The sequence below is a fragment of the Pelmatolapia mariae genome, linkage group LG20 (assembly GCF_036321145.2).
Source record: "Pelmatolapia mariae isolate MD_Pm_ZW linkage group LG20, Pm_UMD_F_2, whole genome shotgun sequence".
Taxonomy (NCBI): Eukaryota; Metazoa; Chordata; class Actinopteri; order Cichliformes; family Cichlidae; genus Pelmatolapia; species Pelmatolapia mariae.
The window spans coordinates 22,067,715-22,087,726 of record NC_086244.1 but is presented as its reverse complement, the minus strand read 5'-3'; the positions used below and the strand labels follow the sequence as shown (position 1 = coordinate 22,087,726).

Sequence of the window (20,012 nt, the reverse complement as noted above, 5' to 3'; positions counted from 1 at the left end):
TTTTTTTCATTGAGCAAAGATTTGTAAATTTTAATTTGACACGTAAAATGAGATCGCTGTAGACATATATACACACACACACACACACAAGTACGCAATGGAGTGACAGGCCTTAGTACAGTAGTTGTAGAACATCAGTTATTAGGAAAAAAAATACATTACAGATGTAATTATCTGCATAATGATTTAATAGAAAAAGTATTATTAAACTTGCAATTTTAAGTGCACTTATGCAACACAGCCTGACCTCAGTTTCTACTGGAGTTGGGACAAAAATGATCTTATATGACTTAAGAAGGGTGGAGATGTACACACAGAGCCATTGAAGGTGGAGCGTGAGCAAATAGAGGAAACAGGAGTGCAACTAAGAATAATAAATACTATTTTGCTGTGAAAATAACAAGACTGGTTATGCTGTTGTGTTGACATTTACTTTATTAACACAAATAATTGGTTTAAAAATATGTAGAAGATGAATAATTTTTTACATATATAGAAAATTTACATTTATGTTTATATCTGCTGCTATTAACCTGCTGTCAGTCGTCAGTTTGGTTATCAGGTTCAAGCAAGCATCTGCACTCATTAAAATCTTGACTTGCTCAAGTGCCCTTGAGAAAAACGCTGACCTTGACCTTTGATCATCAATATGGAAAGTATTATTTTGTTTCTTTGTTTTAATTTAAACCCACATGAGCCTCCAATTATCTGATCATACATGTCTATAGTCTTGTAACCCATTTAAATGGTAAAGAGGGCTCCCTTCGTGCGGATAATGTTTATTTTGGCTGAATACTAAATCACAAAATCATCCAGTTGGCGACCTTCACATATACATTTAGCTTGTATACATATATAAGCTGAATGCATATATATGTCAATACTGTAGCAATGTAATGTAAGAGTATCAAACAGTTGAATTAATTCTGGATTAAGAAATACGCTTGGTTCCATTGCTTGTCTTTACCGTGTGAGCAGCGGCTGCATTACGTAAGGCAGATGTGCGGTGAGAAAAGAGGAAACAGAAGTGCCCGTGTAGCGGAAGTGGTACTGCCCTGAACGATACGCTGAGTGAGACGGAGGACGGAGGCTGAATCGTCCACAGAGCGAGCGAGAAGAAGAAAAAACAGTAGGATTAAAAGTCACCGCAATCGTAAGTGCAATAACCTCGAATGTATGAATATCGCATGTTAACACCAGGTTTTCATTGGTAGCTCGTTGTTCGAAAGCCTGTTCTATCGTGTTCGTTCGAATCCCACTGAGAAGCGAAACATAACGGCTAGCTCGTTTGGTGAAAGGCTAAGCTAGCGTTAGCTGCTAGCTTGCTAGCGGACGGTGAGATTCCGTGACACTTTGTTCTGACAGGCTCGGCAGCCAGGGCGGGCCCTGCTACAGCTACTTAAAACGAAATCAAAGCGAAAGTAATACTGTGCAGTTCAGTATTCCCCTTCGTTATAACTACTTAAAATGACAAATATTAACTGCCATCACCCAAACCGCGTATTTTTACATGAAAATTCGCGGTTGCTTTCCCTGGCCTAGCCGTGACTGTTAGCGGCAATGCTAGCGAACTGTTAGCTACTACATTCGTTTTTTCCTACTTTGGTTATCGCGCATACGATAGTTTAGCGGCTATAAATATGAACGAAAAATATGAAGTATTCTAACATGTACTGTCGCATTTGTTAGGCCAGTTTAGCCGCGATTTAGAAAATCTACTTTACTCGCTAGCCTTGCTAGCAACATTGTGGGAGGGCATTAAACATGACCCGGGAAGGCTTCCGCTGGTACAGCAAGTGTCAGTCGAAAGAACGTCAAGCGAGCCAAAAAGGCAGCAAAGCAAATAATTATACACGGTTTGACATATTTAGATGTGCGAAGAGTTCTGATTCAACTCGTGAATATGAAATTGGGTTGGGACGGTAAGGGCGAAGCAGGGTTAGCTAATAACTTGGCTAGCGGCTAACCATAGCAAGAGATGAGTGTGGTTGACCCACTTGCCAAAGGGCCCAGTTCACAAAGTATATCGTGTCAGTTGTCATTGAATTAAGTGTTTTCACTGGTTAAAAGACCAGGTGTGGCACGGCAAGGTGAAGCAAGTTCGTGTGAACTAAGATAACGCACACACCACACAGGTGTGAATGGCTAATGTGCCTGAAACATTCTTTCTTGTGTCTTGGTGAATTGCAACTGTAGCTGTTTCTAATATTGTCTTGTTTTCCTCAGTCTAGAAAATGGATAAGAGCGACCTGGTACAGAAGGCCAAGCTTGCTGAGCAGGCTGAGCGCTACGATGACATGGCTTCAGCCATGAAGGCAGTGACAGAGCAAGACTCTGAGCTGTCAAATGAGGAGCGCAACCTTCTCTCTGTTGCCTACAAGAATGTTGTAGGAGCGCGCCGCTCATCCTGGCGCGTTATCTCCAGCATTGAGCAGAAGACTGAGGGCAATGACAAAAAACAGGAGATGGCACGTGAATACCGGGAGAAGATAGAAGCTGAGCTGCAAGAAATCTGCAACGATGTGCTTGTAAGGATTTCTCATTATTCAGTCCCAATTTAGATTCTAATGAAAGTGGTACGTGTTATTGTGAATCTGAACAAATCTTTACTGCTGTTTTCAGGAGCTACTGGACAAATTTCTCATTCCCAAAGCATCTAATCCTGAAAGCAAGGTGTTCTATCTGAAAATGAAAGGCGACTATTATAGATACCTGTCTGAGGTTGCGTCTGGGGATAATAAGAAGAGTAAGTGAAAACACAGTTTACATCATAACTTTGTGTTTTACTGCAGTGTCCTTTTAAAGAGTGGTGAAAGTAACTTTAAGTTAATCAATAACGTGTAATCTGAAATCCCTAAATGTGTTGATTTAAAAGAGCAGAATCATGATGCTTTTTATCTGATTTTTTTTTAAATTATTATTCTGTCAACAGCTTTGTTTTCAGCAACAGCTGATTGCACTTTTTAGCAATAAAAAAAACCCTCCAAATAACAAACCTATGTAGTTGAACCTGACATACTTGAAGACAAGCTGAAAAGGCCAGAAAATTTTGTGGCAGGTCTACAGTAAATGCAGATTAATGAATGTTGCAATACAGTTTGAGATTATTCATAGTCTAATTTTTCTGCTTTTAAGTTGCTGAAAATCGGTTCATTATAGTTTTATTTATTTTTTTCCTTATGCTTTCACAGCTACAGTGGATAATTCCCAGAAGGCATACCAGGAAGCTTTTGACATTAGCAAGAGTGAGATGCAGCCAACACACCCCATTAGGCTTGGCCTGGCCCTCAACTTCTCAGTCTTCTATTATGAAATCCTAAACAACCCGGACAAGGCCTGTACCCTGGCTAAAACAGTATGTACTCTGGCTTACATGCATAGCTTTAATATGTCTTGGAGCTTTTTAACAAATGAATTGAGAGGGGGAGGGGGGATGGGGAGAGAATGGGGAGGAAAAAAAGCTAAAATATATGCTTTTGGTGCATATTTAATTTATTACTTACTTATGGTGTAAATCGCAACAAATGACTCTTTTCAGGCATTTGATGAAGCCATTGCTGAACTTGACACTTTGAACGAGGATTCCTACAAAGACAGTACCCTGATCATGCAACTACTAAGGGACAACCTGACTGTGAGTTTTAAGTTACACTGTTTGGTTTCAGATTGATGCGGGCATATCTGTCACAAGGCACTCTAACATTTGTCCTCTGTGTTTCCAGCTGTGGACATCAGAAAACACGGCAGATGAGGGAGAGACCGAAGGAGGGGAAAACTAATGGAATTGCACTGTTAATCCACCTACACTCTTTATCTTAAACACAGACAGCTTATATACATCCCCCTCCACTCCATCAGCCCCTCCCACTTCTGTATGACAAGCAGCCTGAATTGCTTCCGACCAACTAGTTTACCCCTCTCAGTTCACTGTGAGGTGACAGGGTAATTTTTTCAGTTGTTAGCAGATTCAGTCACTCTGTGGAAAATGTGTTGATTAGGAAGTTCACATTGCTGTTTTTTGTTTTGTTTTTTTTGTTTTGTTTTGGTTCTTTGTCGGCTTTGTGTAAGTCTGCGTGTCGCAAGCGTGAGTGGATGTGAGAGGTTGTGCGTATGGTCTGGGGTGGGGAGGGGGGGTATTGTGAAATCTAATCGTCCTTCCAAAGTCCTTGGTCCCCTGCTAGTTGTGCATTTTTCATCCCCCCCCCCCCCCCCCCCCCCCCCCCCCATTATTTTTTTTTCTTTTTGTTACGTTTATTATTTGTGATTCCTTGTGATATTTACAGGTTTTATTGTATGGTAATTAAACTGGCAGTTGATTTCCACCAAACACTGTGATGGTAGGCATTCCATTTGCTTCACAAGCCCCCCTCCCAAAAAACGTTTTTTGTTCAAATTCTCAGACATACAATCCTGTATTCAACTAACTGCAATTCTGCTGTGGGCTCATACAGAAAGGAGGCAGGCTGTATTGTGACACTGACATTTTGGTGTAATGCTCCTTGATCATGTTCACGAATTTCACAGTTTAAGCTCTGAGGGACCCCTTAAATTTGTCATGTTCAATTTAAGACATTCCACATTATTAGGCTTTTTGGAAAGGCAGTGCTTATTTTTTTTTTTTTTCTTTTTGAACTAGGTATGGGTTGTCATTGTAGTTTTACTCACTGTTCAGGTGCTGCTTGACCTCAGTACAATGGAAATTGTATGTGCGTAAATGTGGTTCCATGTATTTTGCAAGATTGACTATCATCTGTATGTAAAACCTACAGTAACCTTTTATTGATGTTAATTGAAAATGTCTTACCACACTGTATCAACCCTGCTTGCAAAATATTCCTCTTAAAGCGGTTGTTTTCTCCAAAAAATGTTTTTGTGCCTGGCTTTCTCTTGCAGCTTTTTTTCCCCCCTTTTTTTTCCTCCCCCATTTAGACAGCAGCATCTGCTTGTTGATGAAATCTCATGGAGAAAGAGTTAAACCATTTATTAAAAGGAAATAGTTAAATATTCATTAGTCTTCGCCCAGGTTCATCAATCTGGTGTTTAAAGGTAGCTGATGTTAACGGATTATCTAAAATCAGGTCTCCTTAAAAGGGTTCAGAAGGCCATTTCATGACTTTTGGAAAGAAACTCAGTGTCACAATACCATGTTATCACCACTACATTCCACACTCTTGTAGTTGAAGACACCATTCCACATTATAGCTGACAGTCTGTTTACTCTGGCAGTGCTCCAATGAATTGATATAATTTGTTGGGGGAAAAAAATTCATGTCAGTTTATTATTATGCTTGATGAAAATGCAGTTAGTGAATGTGGAACGAAGCCTGTCTGTATATCAGGTATCTACTTGCTTTGTTTTTACTGACAAGTCTTAATGGCTAAAATTTGCTTCTGTAACAGTCTTATTACCCAGTGCACACACGTGGTTGTGAAAATTTAGATTAGCTATTAAAAAAAAACGAGAAAAAAAGCAGTGACGAAATGGAGATAAACAATGGTTGGTGTAATTCTAGCTTTGTGTTTATGTATCTTAAAACCATTCTAGTTTCACTCTACATGTAAGAAATAGGAACGTGTCAAAACCATCCAGTGAAATAAAGTTTCGTTTAAGATAACAGGCAAATTACGTCTTCATTTTTGTTCACCAGGTATATTTAAAAATTAAAACGTAAAACAAAAGCCTAAAAAAACCTCTGAAATTTAGCAAAAAAGTACGTGAGGGCTATAATTGCCCTCTTGTCTATAAGCAATGGGCAAGCTAAATTAGATTAGCGCTTGATATGCTAATGAGAACTACTTTGCATCGCGGAGAGTGACGTGCATTTAATGTTTGAACCCCTCACAGCTTAATTGAAACTGTATTGCGCGGAGAGGAGGTGCAGGTGTTCCACGGCGCTAATTAAATCAAAACAAGCTCCCGCCCATGTGGAAAGTGTGCCGACGAGCTGCTTAACGGGAAATCTCCAGTACGACGCAGTAGCTTGAAATGTAAGTTTATTTAGTCGAAGTCACACGGTTCCTCATCTTAGCTAACTGTGATGAATAGTTCAGAAACAAAGGACACAGGCGTCAGCTAATTTTACTGCTTAGCTTTGACTCATGTGCTATATTTATGCTACGTGTTAAAGTTCCATAACTTAAATGTTTACCATGTTAGGAATTTTTAGATTCCAAAGTGTCCACATTCCACAGCTTTCTGTCTTGAAGTTGTCTTTGTATTAACTTTCGGATACGCTTCAATATTTTTATGTTGGGGTACTTTATCCACTCAGACACAGAGTTAACAATTTACGTGCTTAATGCAAACCTAATTCAGTCAGGCCTGGAGCAGGGCCTGCAGATTCTTTTGTGTTTTGATTCACGTGTTGACATTTTGGAGGCTGTGTAGTTTGTGACACTGTTAAACTGCATCATGCAGATCTGTTTTTGTTATTCGTTCCACCCCTGTTTGAAATAAATGGTTTGAACACATGTAGATGACATTGAAAACACATTAAAATTAATTTCTTTGACACTAAATCTCATAGAAATCAGATAAAACACAGTTAAAGGTATTGATTTAATAACATAACACATTTAACATAATTTCTTCTACTTTTGAGTACTAAATAAGAACTTCTCAAATGTGATGTATTAACAAAGAAAAACATGTCTGCCAATACAGATCAGTACAATGAAGCGCATCTAATTTTACTGGCACATTAGAAATGACTATAACAAGAAAAGAAACAAAACAAAAACAAGTCTAAATCACTCATAACTGTTTTTCTCCAAGCAGCTATTACCCAAAATGAACAGCAGTGGACCAGCATATCCTCTTGCTTCTCTGTATGTTGGGGACCTGCACCCTGATGTCACAGAGGCAATGCTTTACCAGAAGTTTTCTCCCGCTGGGCCAATCATGTCGATCCGTGTGTGCCGGGACATCATCACCCGCAGATCTCTGGGATATGCCTACGTAAACTTCCAGCAACCTGCTGATGGTACAGTACCAGTGTGGTTGATTTGTGACCATTTGCTGCTCAGTGAATGCTATAAAATGTTAAGACTTGTTTCAGTCTAATGAGAGCAAACTTTTAAGGTGATTCTAAAGATCACTGTCTTCGGTGCTGAATTTAAAAGTGGGAAGGACACTACACCTTAAAAACGATCAGCAAATTCATGATAATTGGGGGATTTGTGATGAAATGTTAGTCTATAACATGGCAGCAAAATCAAAGAAATGTCTAAAATTTCATAACTTTCCCTGAAAGAAGTCAGGAAAAATATCATGATTGAGTAAACTTAAATTATTAACCACATTTTAAACCTAAAGTACTGCAGAGTGGAATGAATTTACAACTTAAATTAGAGCATAAGCTTAATTCTCCATAGTGACACATGCAATGGAAATATAGTGAATATATGCTCCACTTTATTAGGTACATACGCCACTCCTTGTGGCAGGATGGATTTTAATGTTGTTCATTCCAAATTCTGACATTACAATCTGTCGTAGCAGAAGTCAAGGCTCATCAGAGCACGCAGTCTTCTGTTGTTCAGTGTTGGTGAGCCTGTGTGATTTGTAGCCTCAGTTTTCTGCTCTTGGTTGACAGGAGAGGCCCCTAGTTAACATGGTGTTTTTGGCCAGCTGTTGCTAACTGGATGGTTAGAGATGACTGTGTGGGGAAATTCCAGCAGAACACCAGTTTTCTGAAATACTCAGACCAGCCTGACTGCCGACTCTACCACATTCAAAGTTACTTAAATCACATTTGTTTCACATTCTGATGCTCAGTTTGAACTTCGGCAGGACATCTTGCCCATGTCTACATGCCTCACTGCACTGAGTTTCTGCCATGTGATTGAGGCAAATACTCAATTAGCCAAGGAGCAGTTGAACTGGTGTACCTAACAAGACAGGGGACTGTATACAATATATATTATATTACATAAAATTTTTGTAATTAATTTCTTTTAATTTTTCTGCTTTGTTTTAGCGGAGTGTGCCCTGGATACGATGAACTACGATGTCATCAAAGGTCGGCCAATCAGAATAATGTGGTCTCAACGCGACCCAGGACTCAGGAAATCTGGTGTGGGTAACATCTTTATCAAGAACATGGATGAGTCTATTGACAACAAAGCACTGTATGACACCTTCTCAGCCTTTGGAAATATTTTGTCCTGTAAGGTAAGTGACCTGGGCCGTCTCTCAGAGCTGAAGCAGCTGTTTGTGGAGTGTCTACTTTTTTTCTTTTTTTTTTTTTTTAAGTTGATGGTTACTGATACAACAAAAGTTTTGTAATTTGCACCGGTTATGTTTGTCTTGTAGGTTGTTTGTGATGAAAAAGGATCCAAAGGCTATGGATTTGTTCATTTTGAGACTCAAGAGGCTGCAAACCGGGCCATTGAAACAATGAATGGGATGCTACTGAATGATAGGAAAGTGTGAGTGAACTAAATATTCAATTGTTTACCACTGTTGTTTCCAGTCAGTGGTAAACCTACAAAAATAAGCTCAGGCAAAGATTAGAGCAGAATATGTACAAGGATCAGCCACAACATTAAACCACTGATACGTCAAATTATCTGCGGTTATGTGCTCACTTTTTTCTTTTCCTTTTTTTTTTTTTTTTTGTTCATTTTGAACTCATTTCAGTTTAAGGCTGAAATGAGCTGTTTTACATTATACATGATTTAATATAATCTGACGTTTACATGCGCCAGTGGATTTAATCAGAACTGTGTGACATCTGTAAAAACGATGACTAATTCACACATTTACAATCCTCTGTGGCTATCCTTTGTGGCTTTTCCGTGACTTTCTGTTCAGCAAAAAAGATTAACATGTACAAAACCAGTGCCTGATGGCCAAACGGCTCTCTGGAGACGAGTTTTACAATTCCAGAGTATATTGAATTTCCTTCATAAAACAGGCCCCAGTAGTTGCTGTAATTATGTGTTGCTCCTAACGTTTTTAAATGTGGGTGTTCACATTACTTGGTGGGGAAAAAGCAAGTCATTTTCAGTAGACGAGGCGATGTGACATTTCACATTGACACCAGACATTTGTTTCTGTGTGCTATGCTACAGATCAAACTTTAACTGTCATCAGCTCTTCGTGTTTTTGTGTAGCCTGCAATGGTTGGTGATTTTTATTTTTTATTTTGTTCTTACCTTTAAACCACTACTGCAATATATAAAAATATTTTTCAGATCATTTAAGCCTGTTTATTTGGCTCGAGGTCTTTTTATATGGAGCATTCCTATTCATTCTGATCTAAGGCTCCATGTAAACTGCCAAACACCTGAAGTGGCACTCAGTGACCCGGAGGACAAATCGGCGTTCCTCAAACTTCCTACGTCTCAGTTCAATTGAGCACCCACAATCTGTGGCAAACTTGGCTCCTTATATGGAAGACACACTCAGGGATAGGTCTCATGATTATGTCCCAATGGGCCAGTTGTTTTGGCAGCATAAAGGTGACATACACAATATTAATCAGATGGTTTTAATGTTGTGGGTGATTTTTAAATATATTTTAACTATTTAAATTGTTAAATACTACTGAAGACTCCACATGTTTTGCAGATGATTTTTCCATGTGTTGTTGTTTTGTTTTTGTTTGCTCAGTCAAAAGGCAGGTAAACGGTTGGAATATGGCATTGTCAGCTCAAAGGCCCGTTTCCTGGGAGAAAAGTGTCAGTTGTATCTTCTTAGGTCAGTGAATAGGTAGGATATCTGTCTAGGTTTGTTGTCTTTATCTGTATTATAAAATTATTTTAGGGCTAAGCAGGTAACAGTATTCATCACAAACAAACAAAGCTGTTTGTTTGCGATGTTCTTGATCTGTCCTAATCATTTGTCTTGTAGCCAAAGATAATTTAACATACTGTAATTAATTTCCTTTTATTTGTTCCTCGAAATGCTGTCTCTCTGGTTAACACTTTCAATGACATCTACAGATTTGTTGGCCACTTTAAGTCACGCAAGGAAAGAGAGGTGGAGTTTGGCAGTAAGGCTATGAAGTTCACCAATGTCTACATCAAGAATTTTGGTGAAGACTTCACTGATGAGAAACTAAAGGAAGTTTTCTCTGCATTTGGTAAGATAAAAATATTGTGAGCTTTTATTTTATTTTTTGTTCCTTTAGCTCAGTTTTGATCACTTTGCATCTCGTGGTCTGGTTTTGGTCTCAGGGAGAACTCTCAGTGTACGGGTCATGAAGGATGAGAAAGGCCGTTCAAGAGGATTTGGATTTGTAAACTATGCTCATCATGAAGATGCCCAGAAGGTAGTGTGGACCAAGTTTCTGTGTGCACACAGATCTTACTTCTCCCAACAAAAGATCACATGGATCATAATGCAGTCACTGTACACCTTGAATGAATCCTGTTCAGGAGTGTTTGAGTTAAGTAGCTAGTAAAGGGTGGCCTTTTTTGAATTGGAAAATATAATGTTGGTAAAAAATGCATAACCTTAAATTCTTTGAGTATCATAGTTTTTGAATTTCTCTTGAAAAGGTACATTGCTTCTGAAATGTATTCACTTGATCCACATTTTTGTCATTTTATAGCCTTATTCCTTGTTTTGCAAAAAAGTTTAGTTCTTTCAAATTTATTAAAAACAAGAAAAAATATAAGTACATAAATATTAAAAGCCTTTGCTCATTACTTTGTTGAAGCACCTTAGGTAGCAATTGCAGCCTCAGGTCTTTCTGAGTATGCTGCAGTCTTGGCACACCTATTTTTGGACAATAAGAACTTTTCAACGGACGACTGTGGTTCAGGGGGTTGGGAAGCTCATCTGTAACCGGAAGGTTGCCGGTTCGATCCCCCAGCTCTCTGTCCTGGTCGTTGTGTCCTTGGGCAAGACACTTTACCCACTTTACCCTACCGCCTACTGGTGTTGGCCAGAGGGGCCGATGGCGCGATATGGCAGCCTCGCTTCTGTCAGTCTGCCCCAGGGCAGCTGTGACTACAACCGTGATTTGCCTGCACCAGTGTGTGAATGTGAGCGTGAATAGTGGAATTGTAAAGCGCTTTGGGTGCCTAGAAAAGCGCTATATAAACACTATTTTGGGGTAGTTTCTCCCATTCTTCTTTGCAGAACCTTTCAAGCTCCATCATGTTCGATGGAGAGCATCAGTGCACAGTCATTTTCAGATCTCTCCAGAGATGTTAAATCAAGTTAAAGTCTGGGCTACGGCTGGGTCAGTCAAGGACGGTCACTAAGTAATACTGAAGCCACTTTTTGTTACGTTGACTGTGGGCTTAGGGTTGTGGTGCTATTAGAGGATGAACCTTTACCCCAGTCCGAGGTCCAGAGTGCTGTGAAGCAGGTCGTCATCAGGGATCTGGCATCTAGTCGTATTGTTCCTGTTGTTGAAAACCATCCCCATAGCAGGTGAAGAGCGGTACTTGGTTTTCTCCAGACATGATGCTCGGCATTCAGGCCAGAAAGTTCGATCTTTGGTTCATCAGACCAGAGAACATTGGTCTCAGACCTTTTGGCAGACACCAGGCAGGCTGTCATGTGCCTTTTACTGAGGAGTAGCTTCCATATAGACATTCTGCCACACAGGCCTGATTGTCAACGGCTGCAGAAATAGTTTTCCTTCTGGAAGGTTCTCCTCAACCCACAACGTTGGAGCCCCATAGTGACTATCAGGCTCTTGGTCACCTCTCTGACTAAGGCCCTAAGATTGACCAACAGCTCTATGAAGGGTCCTGGTGGGTCTAAACTTATTCCGTTTACGGATGATTGAGGCCACTGTGCTCATTGGAGACGTTTAATGCTGCAGAATATTTTTTGTACCATTCCCCCAGACCTGTGCCTCGTTGCAATCCTGTCTTAGAGGTCTACAGAAAATTCCTTGGACTTCACGGCTTGGCTTGTGGTCTGACACGTGCCTTTCCAAATCATGTCCAGTCAACTGAATTTACTAGAGGTGGACCCAAGTCACGGTGTAGAAAGATTTGACAGGCGATCATGCAAGGAATTTCACGAAATTTCATGAAAAATGAATTGAATCGGTTTTGAAATAACAAAATGTTGAACAAGTGAAGCACTTTGAATACTTTACAGTTGCACTTACACTGTACGTAACACTGTATGTTTGTGATCCCTATGCTATTTATTTTTTTCCCAGGCTGTTAATGAAATGAATGGAAAGGAGATCAATGGGAAAATCCTCTATGTAGGGCGGGCTCAGAAGCGTCTTGAGCGCCAGGGAGAGCTCAAACGCAAGTTTGACCAAATCAAACAGGACCGCATCCAGCGCTATCAGGTGCTGCTGGTTATTTTTGTTTGTTTGTTTGTTTGTTTGTTTGTGGGGTTTTTTTTTTTTTTTTTTTTTTTTTTTGTTTTTTGTTTTTTGCATGAAACCATAATATGAATACTACTTAATGGTTCTTACTGTTGATCATTTTGAATTAATTATTAGGTGATTATAGTACAATATTTATTGAATATTTTAAAGGCTTAGTGGTGCTTGTAATCCATTCATTTTCTCCTGCTTACCTGGGCCTAGGTCATCAGGGTAGCAGTCTAAGTAGAGACATACAGATCTCCCTGGTCTCTAGCTCATCTGGAAACAAACACCAAGTCATCTGAAAGTTAACTTTAGAGATTACAACTATCTAGGAATGTAAGGAGGAGTCCTAACTTGGCTTTTCAGGAGTCACCTGTGGGAAGACTCAGTCTCCTCCTTGCATTCCTAAATAGTACATTATCTGATATTAATTTACACAGTCTTGATGTTCTCATAGTAAAGTCAAACATTGTCTTGAAAATCATTCCAAATGAAAGTAGAAAAGTTGTCATTTATCCAAACGGTATATGTGGCTGTTCAGCATGAAGCTCAAGTTATGGTGTTTTTTCCACCATTGTTTTTCAGTATTGAGTATTTGGTGTTTTATTCTTTTGCTGACATTGCCAAATGGTTAAAAGAATCAGAAATACTCTTTTGTTAGATTGATTTATGCGTGTCATGAACTGGATAGGAAGCAGACCTGTCCATTGGGCCATCCCAACTAGAAAACACAGGCATTGTTTTATAAATAATCAAGTTTGTAATAGCAACAAAACGGAATCTAAAGCAATCTAACAATTTTGGGTAGTGCTTTCTCTTAAAGTCAGATGGGAATGTGTCATCCAGCTATGAAGGAGTGCTTAACTAGATAACTGAATAACTGGAAGCATGATGAAATAGCTTAGCAGCATTTAGCCTACAAAGAAAGAATTTCAGAGCTGATTGAATTTCATGTGTGAGAAGGAAATTCCTTTGAAATGTTTTTAGCCTGATAGGCTTTAACTTGTGACGTTGATCCATTGAATGTATGGCCATTTTAGTGTTGATGGAAAGGCTGAACAAAGCATCTTACTCAAAACTGTAAAATGGTATTTTGATCATCTTTTAGGTTTGTGTTTTTACATTGTTGAGCTTGAGAAGACAGGAACTTAACTCTTTAATTCCAGGGGGTGAATCTGTATGTGAAGAACTTGGACGACAGCATCGACGATGAGAGACTTCGGAAGGAGTTTGCTCCTTATGGCACCATCACCAGTGCAAAGGTGAGGTAACAGGATAATGTCCCACTAAAGTAATGAAGTTCTTTGTACACAAATCCATGAATGCCCAAACCTTTTTTCCTTCTGGAAAGTTCCTGTTAAAATCTAATAGCTTTGATGGCGAGGGAATGATTTTTGAACTTGGTGGTGTGTTCACAGTAGCTGCGATGCTCTTCTGTGTTAGCAGTAAGAAAGTTTTGTGCCAAAATAATGTTTGTAAAATTATTTTCCACAAAGGTGCTTTACAACATTTCAATAATGGATTTATGCAGATTGCTGACATGAATTCATTTCTGTTCATCTCATGAAAGCACTGTGGCTCAGGAGGTAAAGCGGGTTATTCATTAACTCGAGTATTGGTGGTTCAATCCCTAGGTTTTTATAGTGATATCAAGTTGTTGAGATGTAGGTATTCCTAAAGACATATGTGAAAAGGGTGTTTCTGAATGTGGACTTTAAATTGTCTTGTTGAGGAGGGGGGGTTTATCCCCTCCCCATACAGGATGTATTGAGTGCCGTTAAAGCTTCTTTATATAATGTGTCTGGTTTGACCTTTTTGTTTTCTTTAGTGCTTTAGTGTTAGGAACCTTAAAGATTTCTGACTGTGAACGTTTTGTTTCCTGTAGGTGATGACAGATGGCTCCCAAAGCAAAGGCTTTGGTTTTGTCTGTTTCTCTTCCCCTGAGGAGGCAACAAAAGCAGTGACTGAAATGAATGGGAGAATTGTTGCAACCAAGCCACTGTATGTGGCTCTGGCTCAGCGGAGAGAGGAGCGTAAAGCAATTCTAACAAATAAGTACATGCAAAGACTTGCTACTCTGAGAACCATGGCCAGCCCGCTAATTGACTCATACCATCAGTCTGGATATTATGTCACATTACCACAGGTAGGGCTCTTTAAACGGTGACGTTGGGAACAAAATAGGCCATTTTATTAACGCAGCAAAATGTGTCATCAAAATGTTAGAAAAAAAAAAAAAAAGAACAACTGATAAAGTCTGGGCAGACTTTATCAGTTGTTTAAGTCTGGGCAAATTTGCATCAGCTCCCAACGTTCTGACATTTTGAAGTTGCACCAGTGCTAATATTTGCATTATATCTGCAGCCTCCCACGCGCTCCTTTTACAACCACACTGCTGTCAGCAGTGTGAGACCAGTCCCTCGCTGGACAGGACAGCCACCAAGACCACAGGGTGAGGGAATATCTGTTACACTTGTGTAGAGATTTAAAATAAATAAATAAACAAACAAAAAAACGTGTTGATCTGTAAAAGTTGTAGCGAGGAGTAGTTCCTCAAGGATTAATTTTTCAGCTTGACAATGATCCCAAAACACACTGGCAGTGCAGTAAAAGCATACCTGGATAGAAAAACACACAGTGGAACAATACCAGTCAGACTGGCATCCTCAGAGCCCGGACCTCAACATTATTGAAGCAGTGTGGGATCATCTTGACAGGGAACAGAACAAAGACCAAAAGGCAGCTAATGGTGACTCAAGAGTTTTGCACAGTACTGTATGATATAACTGTTCTCTACATGTTTAGGCCCCTACACCACCCAGCTGGTTTCTGGCTCTGTCCCCCGACGTGGATCGAGCCCCATCGCTACAGTCAGACAGGCTTCCACCCAGGCGCCACGCATCGTAACCTCCACACAAAAGACAAGTGAGCTCCTGAACTATGGCAGCAGACAACCTGTCTCCTTCTGAAATGTCCCATTCACGTGGATGGTGCTGACTGTCTCTTTAGATGACATTGGAACCCAGACTGTAGGAGGGCGCACTGACATTGCCAATGTGGCCAGAAGCAGCCAGTACAAGTATGCGTCAGCAGTGAGGAACCCTCAGCAGGTTGTTACTGTGCCTGCACCCATGCCTAGACTACAGGTAGTTTGCGCACTGTGATCATTTCTATTTTTAATACTTAGCGAGGACCAAGAAAAATGTGTGAAACCCAGACAGCAAGTTGGAGCACTGAGGGTGCACAGTGACTTGCAGTGTAGTTAGTTACTTAGGTTGAAGTTAAATGGCAACCTTATTTTAGATTGTTGCTGAATATAGGCTTAGATTCACTTAACAAATGTGCATTAATAGTCATTGGAAAATGTAAAAGGCAGCTAAGGAAAACAACCCTTCTTCTACTTCATTTTGACATGAGTTAACCAGTGATAATACAAGCTGAAAATGCTAGACATCTGTGGGATTGTTTTGTTCTGTGAGTGGGTGTGGATATCTGCGTGGGTGGTGTTTACAGCTATAATATGTTTAAGACACAAAATTTAGGCGATTGGCATCTGGATGTCTTCAGGTTGTTGCTGCGCCGGTGATGGAGCCACCAGTACACATTCAAGGCCCAGAGCCGCTTACCGCCTCAGTGCTAGCTGCAGCCCCACCAATGGATCAGAAGCAGCTCCTTGGTCTGTCATCACTCAGTTCTGCCTGTTTTTTTTTTTTTTGTTTGTTTTTTTTCTGCTATGCAGATTGAAACAGCTTGTGTATATTTGTCTTCATTCCATTGTCTCTGCTGTGACACACAGGGGAGCGACTGTACCCACTGATTCACGCTCTGCATCCAAACCTGGCTGGTAAAATCACTGGGATGTTGCTGGAGATCGACAACTCAGAGCTGCTGCATATGCTGGAGTCGCCCGAGTCCCTGCACGCTAAGGTACATTAATGTTCATGTTTTTCTGTGAGCTGGTCTGCACTGTAGACTGTATATAAAGATGGATGATAAGCCACAACTTCCTTCCCCTGTACAACAGTGAAACCAAAATAGCTCGAAAATAGGTGGTGCTGGTTTGTTCTAGTGACAGCATTTGCACATTGGTAGCGGCAGGATGTCGGAGTCATACCTGTAAACCTTCGGTTTAACGTCTAAACCTCAAGTGGGAGAAGCATTTCTTCCTTTTCGTCTTTTTGACAGCCCATGCTGAAATATTTTTTTAAATACTTTTGAATTCTGTTTGCCCATCGCTGTCATTATTCCCTTTGAAGTAGTTTGAGCAAAAGGGAAGTCAAGGTCTACTTGTTTAGCTCCACATCTTCATCCTTCCTCATGTTATAGGAAAAAGATTTATTTTAGTTAATGTGCCACACATGGTCCAGTTTGATCTCAGAATATTCTCTGGCCACTTTATTAGGTACAATTTAGTTGTTAAACAAATATCTAATCAGTTGGTCACAGTCAGTCAGCCTAATGCATATAGGTATCAGAATTTGGTATCAACAACTTGAAAGCATTTGACCATTGTGCCTTATATCAGCAGTTCAGGCTCCTGGTGCTGGTGAAATGGTGTGTGGGATATATCCTTGGCAAACGTTTGGTCCCTTAATACCAACTGAGTATGGTTTAAAAAAATGCCTACCTAAGTGACCATAGTGTACATATCTTCTGATGGCTGGTTCCAGCAGATTAATGTGTCATGTCACAAAGCTCAGATTATCTCATATTGGTTTCTTGAACCTGTCAATGAGGCTACTGCTGTCCAGCGATTATTTTACTAGGGGGGAAAAATGACCCAATCTGGTCTTTAAGTGATGACATGGTGAATCCTGCTTCCGGACCCAAACTACCCTGCATTTAACATGTTTTAATGCTTTGTATCTTGTTCTATTTAATCTCAAACCCCCCCTAAAAACAGTAAGTGATCACTGTCTGCCTCTCTCAGTTTTTAATACCGCTGTTCATTTTAAAGCTCAGTTTTTAAAAGCTTACAATGTAACTACAGCTCAGCCCATACAGCAGTATATTAGTGACTAACGTCATATTGTGAATGGATTATCTCAGTTGTTCTCCTGGCTGAAGTTTGGTCCATTTACAGCATCCTGCCATGCGATTGCATTTGTCCCTAACAATCGGGAACCCTCACATTAACTTTTACAGAGTAGAAAAAAGTTAGCATTCATCCTCCAGCTTCAGTGTTTATAATATGCTAACATAGCTGTGTCACTAGCGATCACTTAGCACATCATTATATACCAGCTAGCCAAACTTCAGCAACCCTACAAATGTCACTGCTGTTTACTTTCCTGTCTTCATTTATGTCGGAAGTGATAGCAAAGCTGTACGTTTTAATTAGTCTCAGAAGTCTCTCAGTCAGAACATGGTATATTATATTCAGACGGAAACTAGCAAGCTAACTCCCTGCTAACTTCTAACTCCGTTAAATTTAATAAATTCTGTTTTCATGGATGTTAAACGTAATTGTTACATCTGGTAGAGCAGCAACACTGATCATTTTATTACAGACGAAAGAATTTAGACAGTTTTTTAACTCTCAGTGATGCCACAGTGATCGTTTGACTTTGGGACCTGCAGCGGAGTTTGGGCCCAGACACGACTCATGACATCAGACTTAAAGACCGGATAGCTTCCTCAGTCATCTGGAATGTCACTACATCATCCAGTTGGGTAAATTAGATAGGTCTGAGTCTGATTTGTAATTTTCTCCTCTTTTTGGATTTTTATGTATTTATTGGAGAGAAGGTCGATGCTTGGTAAGCCTTCAAGTTATGGTAAATTGATTTTTATCGCATAAAGAAGACTGCCAAGCAAGACATTTTTGCATTTCCAGTCTTTGTCCTAATATAACACTTTTCTGGCTGTTGCCTGACATTTATCAGAGGTCAGTTGTTTCAGTTTGTTTTTTTTCCCCTTTTTAAATCTTTCCACTGTTTGGGTCAGGTGGATGAGGCGATTGCAGTCTTGCAGGCTCACCAGGCGAAGGAACATTCTCCTAAGCAGTGAAGAGGCCTTAAAGGTCAGCAACGACGTCTTTTGTTTCTCTGCACCATTATATTTACAACATACAGCGTTCAGGTTTACACTAGCAAGTAGCTCTCTTCAGTGACAGTATAAATCAATCAGTTGATGCTGCTTTTCAGAAATGAACCTGCCATAAATTGTAGGTGTTGTTTGACGATACAAACCTATGCTAAATTCCTTGATCCGAAGTGATACAAATGCCTGCTTCAGTTTACAGAATTTCTCAAGTAAAGTTTGTGAAAGAAATGTCAGAGGCTGTGTTTTAGTGAGAATGAACTAGAGGAGAAATTGTCTTACTCGCATTTTTTTTGCAGATATCAACAATTCTCTGGAGGAGGGGAAATTATAAAATGAGCACACTTTGGGGAAAAGGAAGGAAAAAGTTCTATGAAGATTAAACCAATGATGTGAAGAGACAGAAGATGAAGCTGTTTTGTTGTTGCAATACTTTTGTTAGATGATAAAGTTTCCAATATATGCATTAAATCTGTGTTGTGTCATTTGTCATTTTGAGAAAGAGTGTATAATTATTACAATGGGTTTTAAAAGTGTACTGAGCACCTTTCCCCTGCCTTGAACACAGTCCTGCACGCTGCACAAGCGGCCTGCTCTGTAGAAGTAGCAGAGCAGTTTACAAGGTAACATTTCTTAAGAATTAAGCTGCATCCACAGAGGAAGCGACTAGCAGTGATGTGACGACCAGAGAACCCAGGAAGTCAATAACATTCAGCGACTTGATGGACCTATGGATGAAAAAAGCTCTTGCGATGTGAAGTGGACAGGTCCTGAGACTACTGGCGAGAGTGCAGAATACCACCGAATGACATATAACCTGTTGGTAAATACAATGGTGCGCGAAATTCTTGACTCACTGCTCATTTCTACATATTTTGGTAGGAAAATGGGAAGTATGACTTCCTGTGTGGGTGCTGCATCATAAATCTCATCTGTTGCTAGAAAGAGGAAGCTTTCCTGTTGTAGCATACCCGAAGAAGCATTGGATTCATTAAAGCACCATTGAAAGCAAAAGGTGTGGTATGTGTCACAAGGTTGGCAAACATACACAGCAATAGTGAAGTAAGCAAATGGCAAAACTAGGGTGAGGCTAAATAAAACTAAATATTTATGTATCATTAAATATGATCTTGATCTTGGGCAAGGTGTGTCAAATATATGGCTGGGGAATACATAAATTTCAGTCCTAAATGTTTGCATCACATTTTTTTGTGTGTAATTTTTAGTATTAAATTGGTGGTGTGAGTAAGTTTATTTATTTTTTTTACTTCTGGGACCAGGTCTGAGTAACGGGCTTTTTCTGTAATTTTGTGTACTCTGTTAAATAATTGAACTTATTTACACTACAATAAAGAGTGCCTTGAAGGCAATATTTTGTGGTCCATCCCACTTACGGTTTGACTGGCCATATATGGCCCAAAGAGTAACATGGACAAAATATATGAAAGTCCAAAACATATTGTTTACGTGTTTAGCTAGGTGCAAAGTTTTCATTTTGGGATTCTGCTCGCGTAGCTTTACATAATTTAGAGTTCAGAATTACTATTGTATATTTCACTGGAGGCCTTTACTACTAAGCCGCATTTTGTCCTATCCAGGTAACGTTGACGTTAACCCGGAGTTTAACGTAGTGGGATGTGTTCTTACCGGGTTACCGCGCCATGGTAACGGTAA

At 39.8% G+C, this 20,012-nt stretch overlaps 2 protein-coding genes across 2 annotated transcripts; both read left to right on the top strand.

The window, feature by feature from the left end:
- Positions 1-1,024: 1,024 nt before the first annotated feature.
- Positions 1,025-4,216, top strand: LOC134618305 (14-3-3 protein beta/alpha-A-like). The gene is made up of 6 exons (XM_063463654.1): positions 1,025-1,153; positions 2,227-2,528; positions 2,623-2,746; positions 3,192-3,355; positions 3,539-3,634; positions 3,723-4,216. Exons 2-6 carry the CDS (start codon positions 2,235-2,237, stop codon positions 3,777-3,779), a joined length of 735 nt encoding a protein of 244 aa, XP_063319724.1. The 5' UTR covers positions 1,025-1,153; positions 2,227-2,234; the 3' UTR covers positions 3,780-4,216.
- A 2,574-nt stretch (positions 4,217-6,790) lies between these two features.
- Positions 6,791-18,743, top strand: LOC134618753 (embryonic polyadenylate-binding protein-like). Its single transcript, XM_063464305.1, has 15 exons — positions 6,791-6,983; positions 7,980-8,173; positions 8,315-8,430; positions 9,949-10,088; positions 10,183-10,277; positions 12,135-12,272; positions 13,463-13,558; positions 14,182-14,442; positions 14,661-14,748; positions 15,102-15,221; positions 15,306-15,442; positions 15,864-15,972; positions 16,093-16,223; positions 18,243-18,318; positions 18,638-18,743. Exons 1-14 carry the CDS (start codon positions 6,791-6,793, stop codon positions 18,303-18,305), a joined length of 1,881 nt encoding a protein of 626 aa, XP_063320375.1. The 3' UTR covers positions 18,306-18,318; positions 18,638-18,743.
- Positions 18,744-20,012: the final 1,269 nt, after the last annotated feature.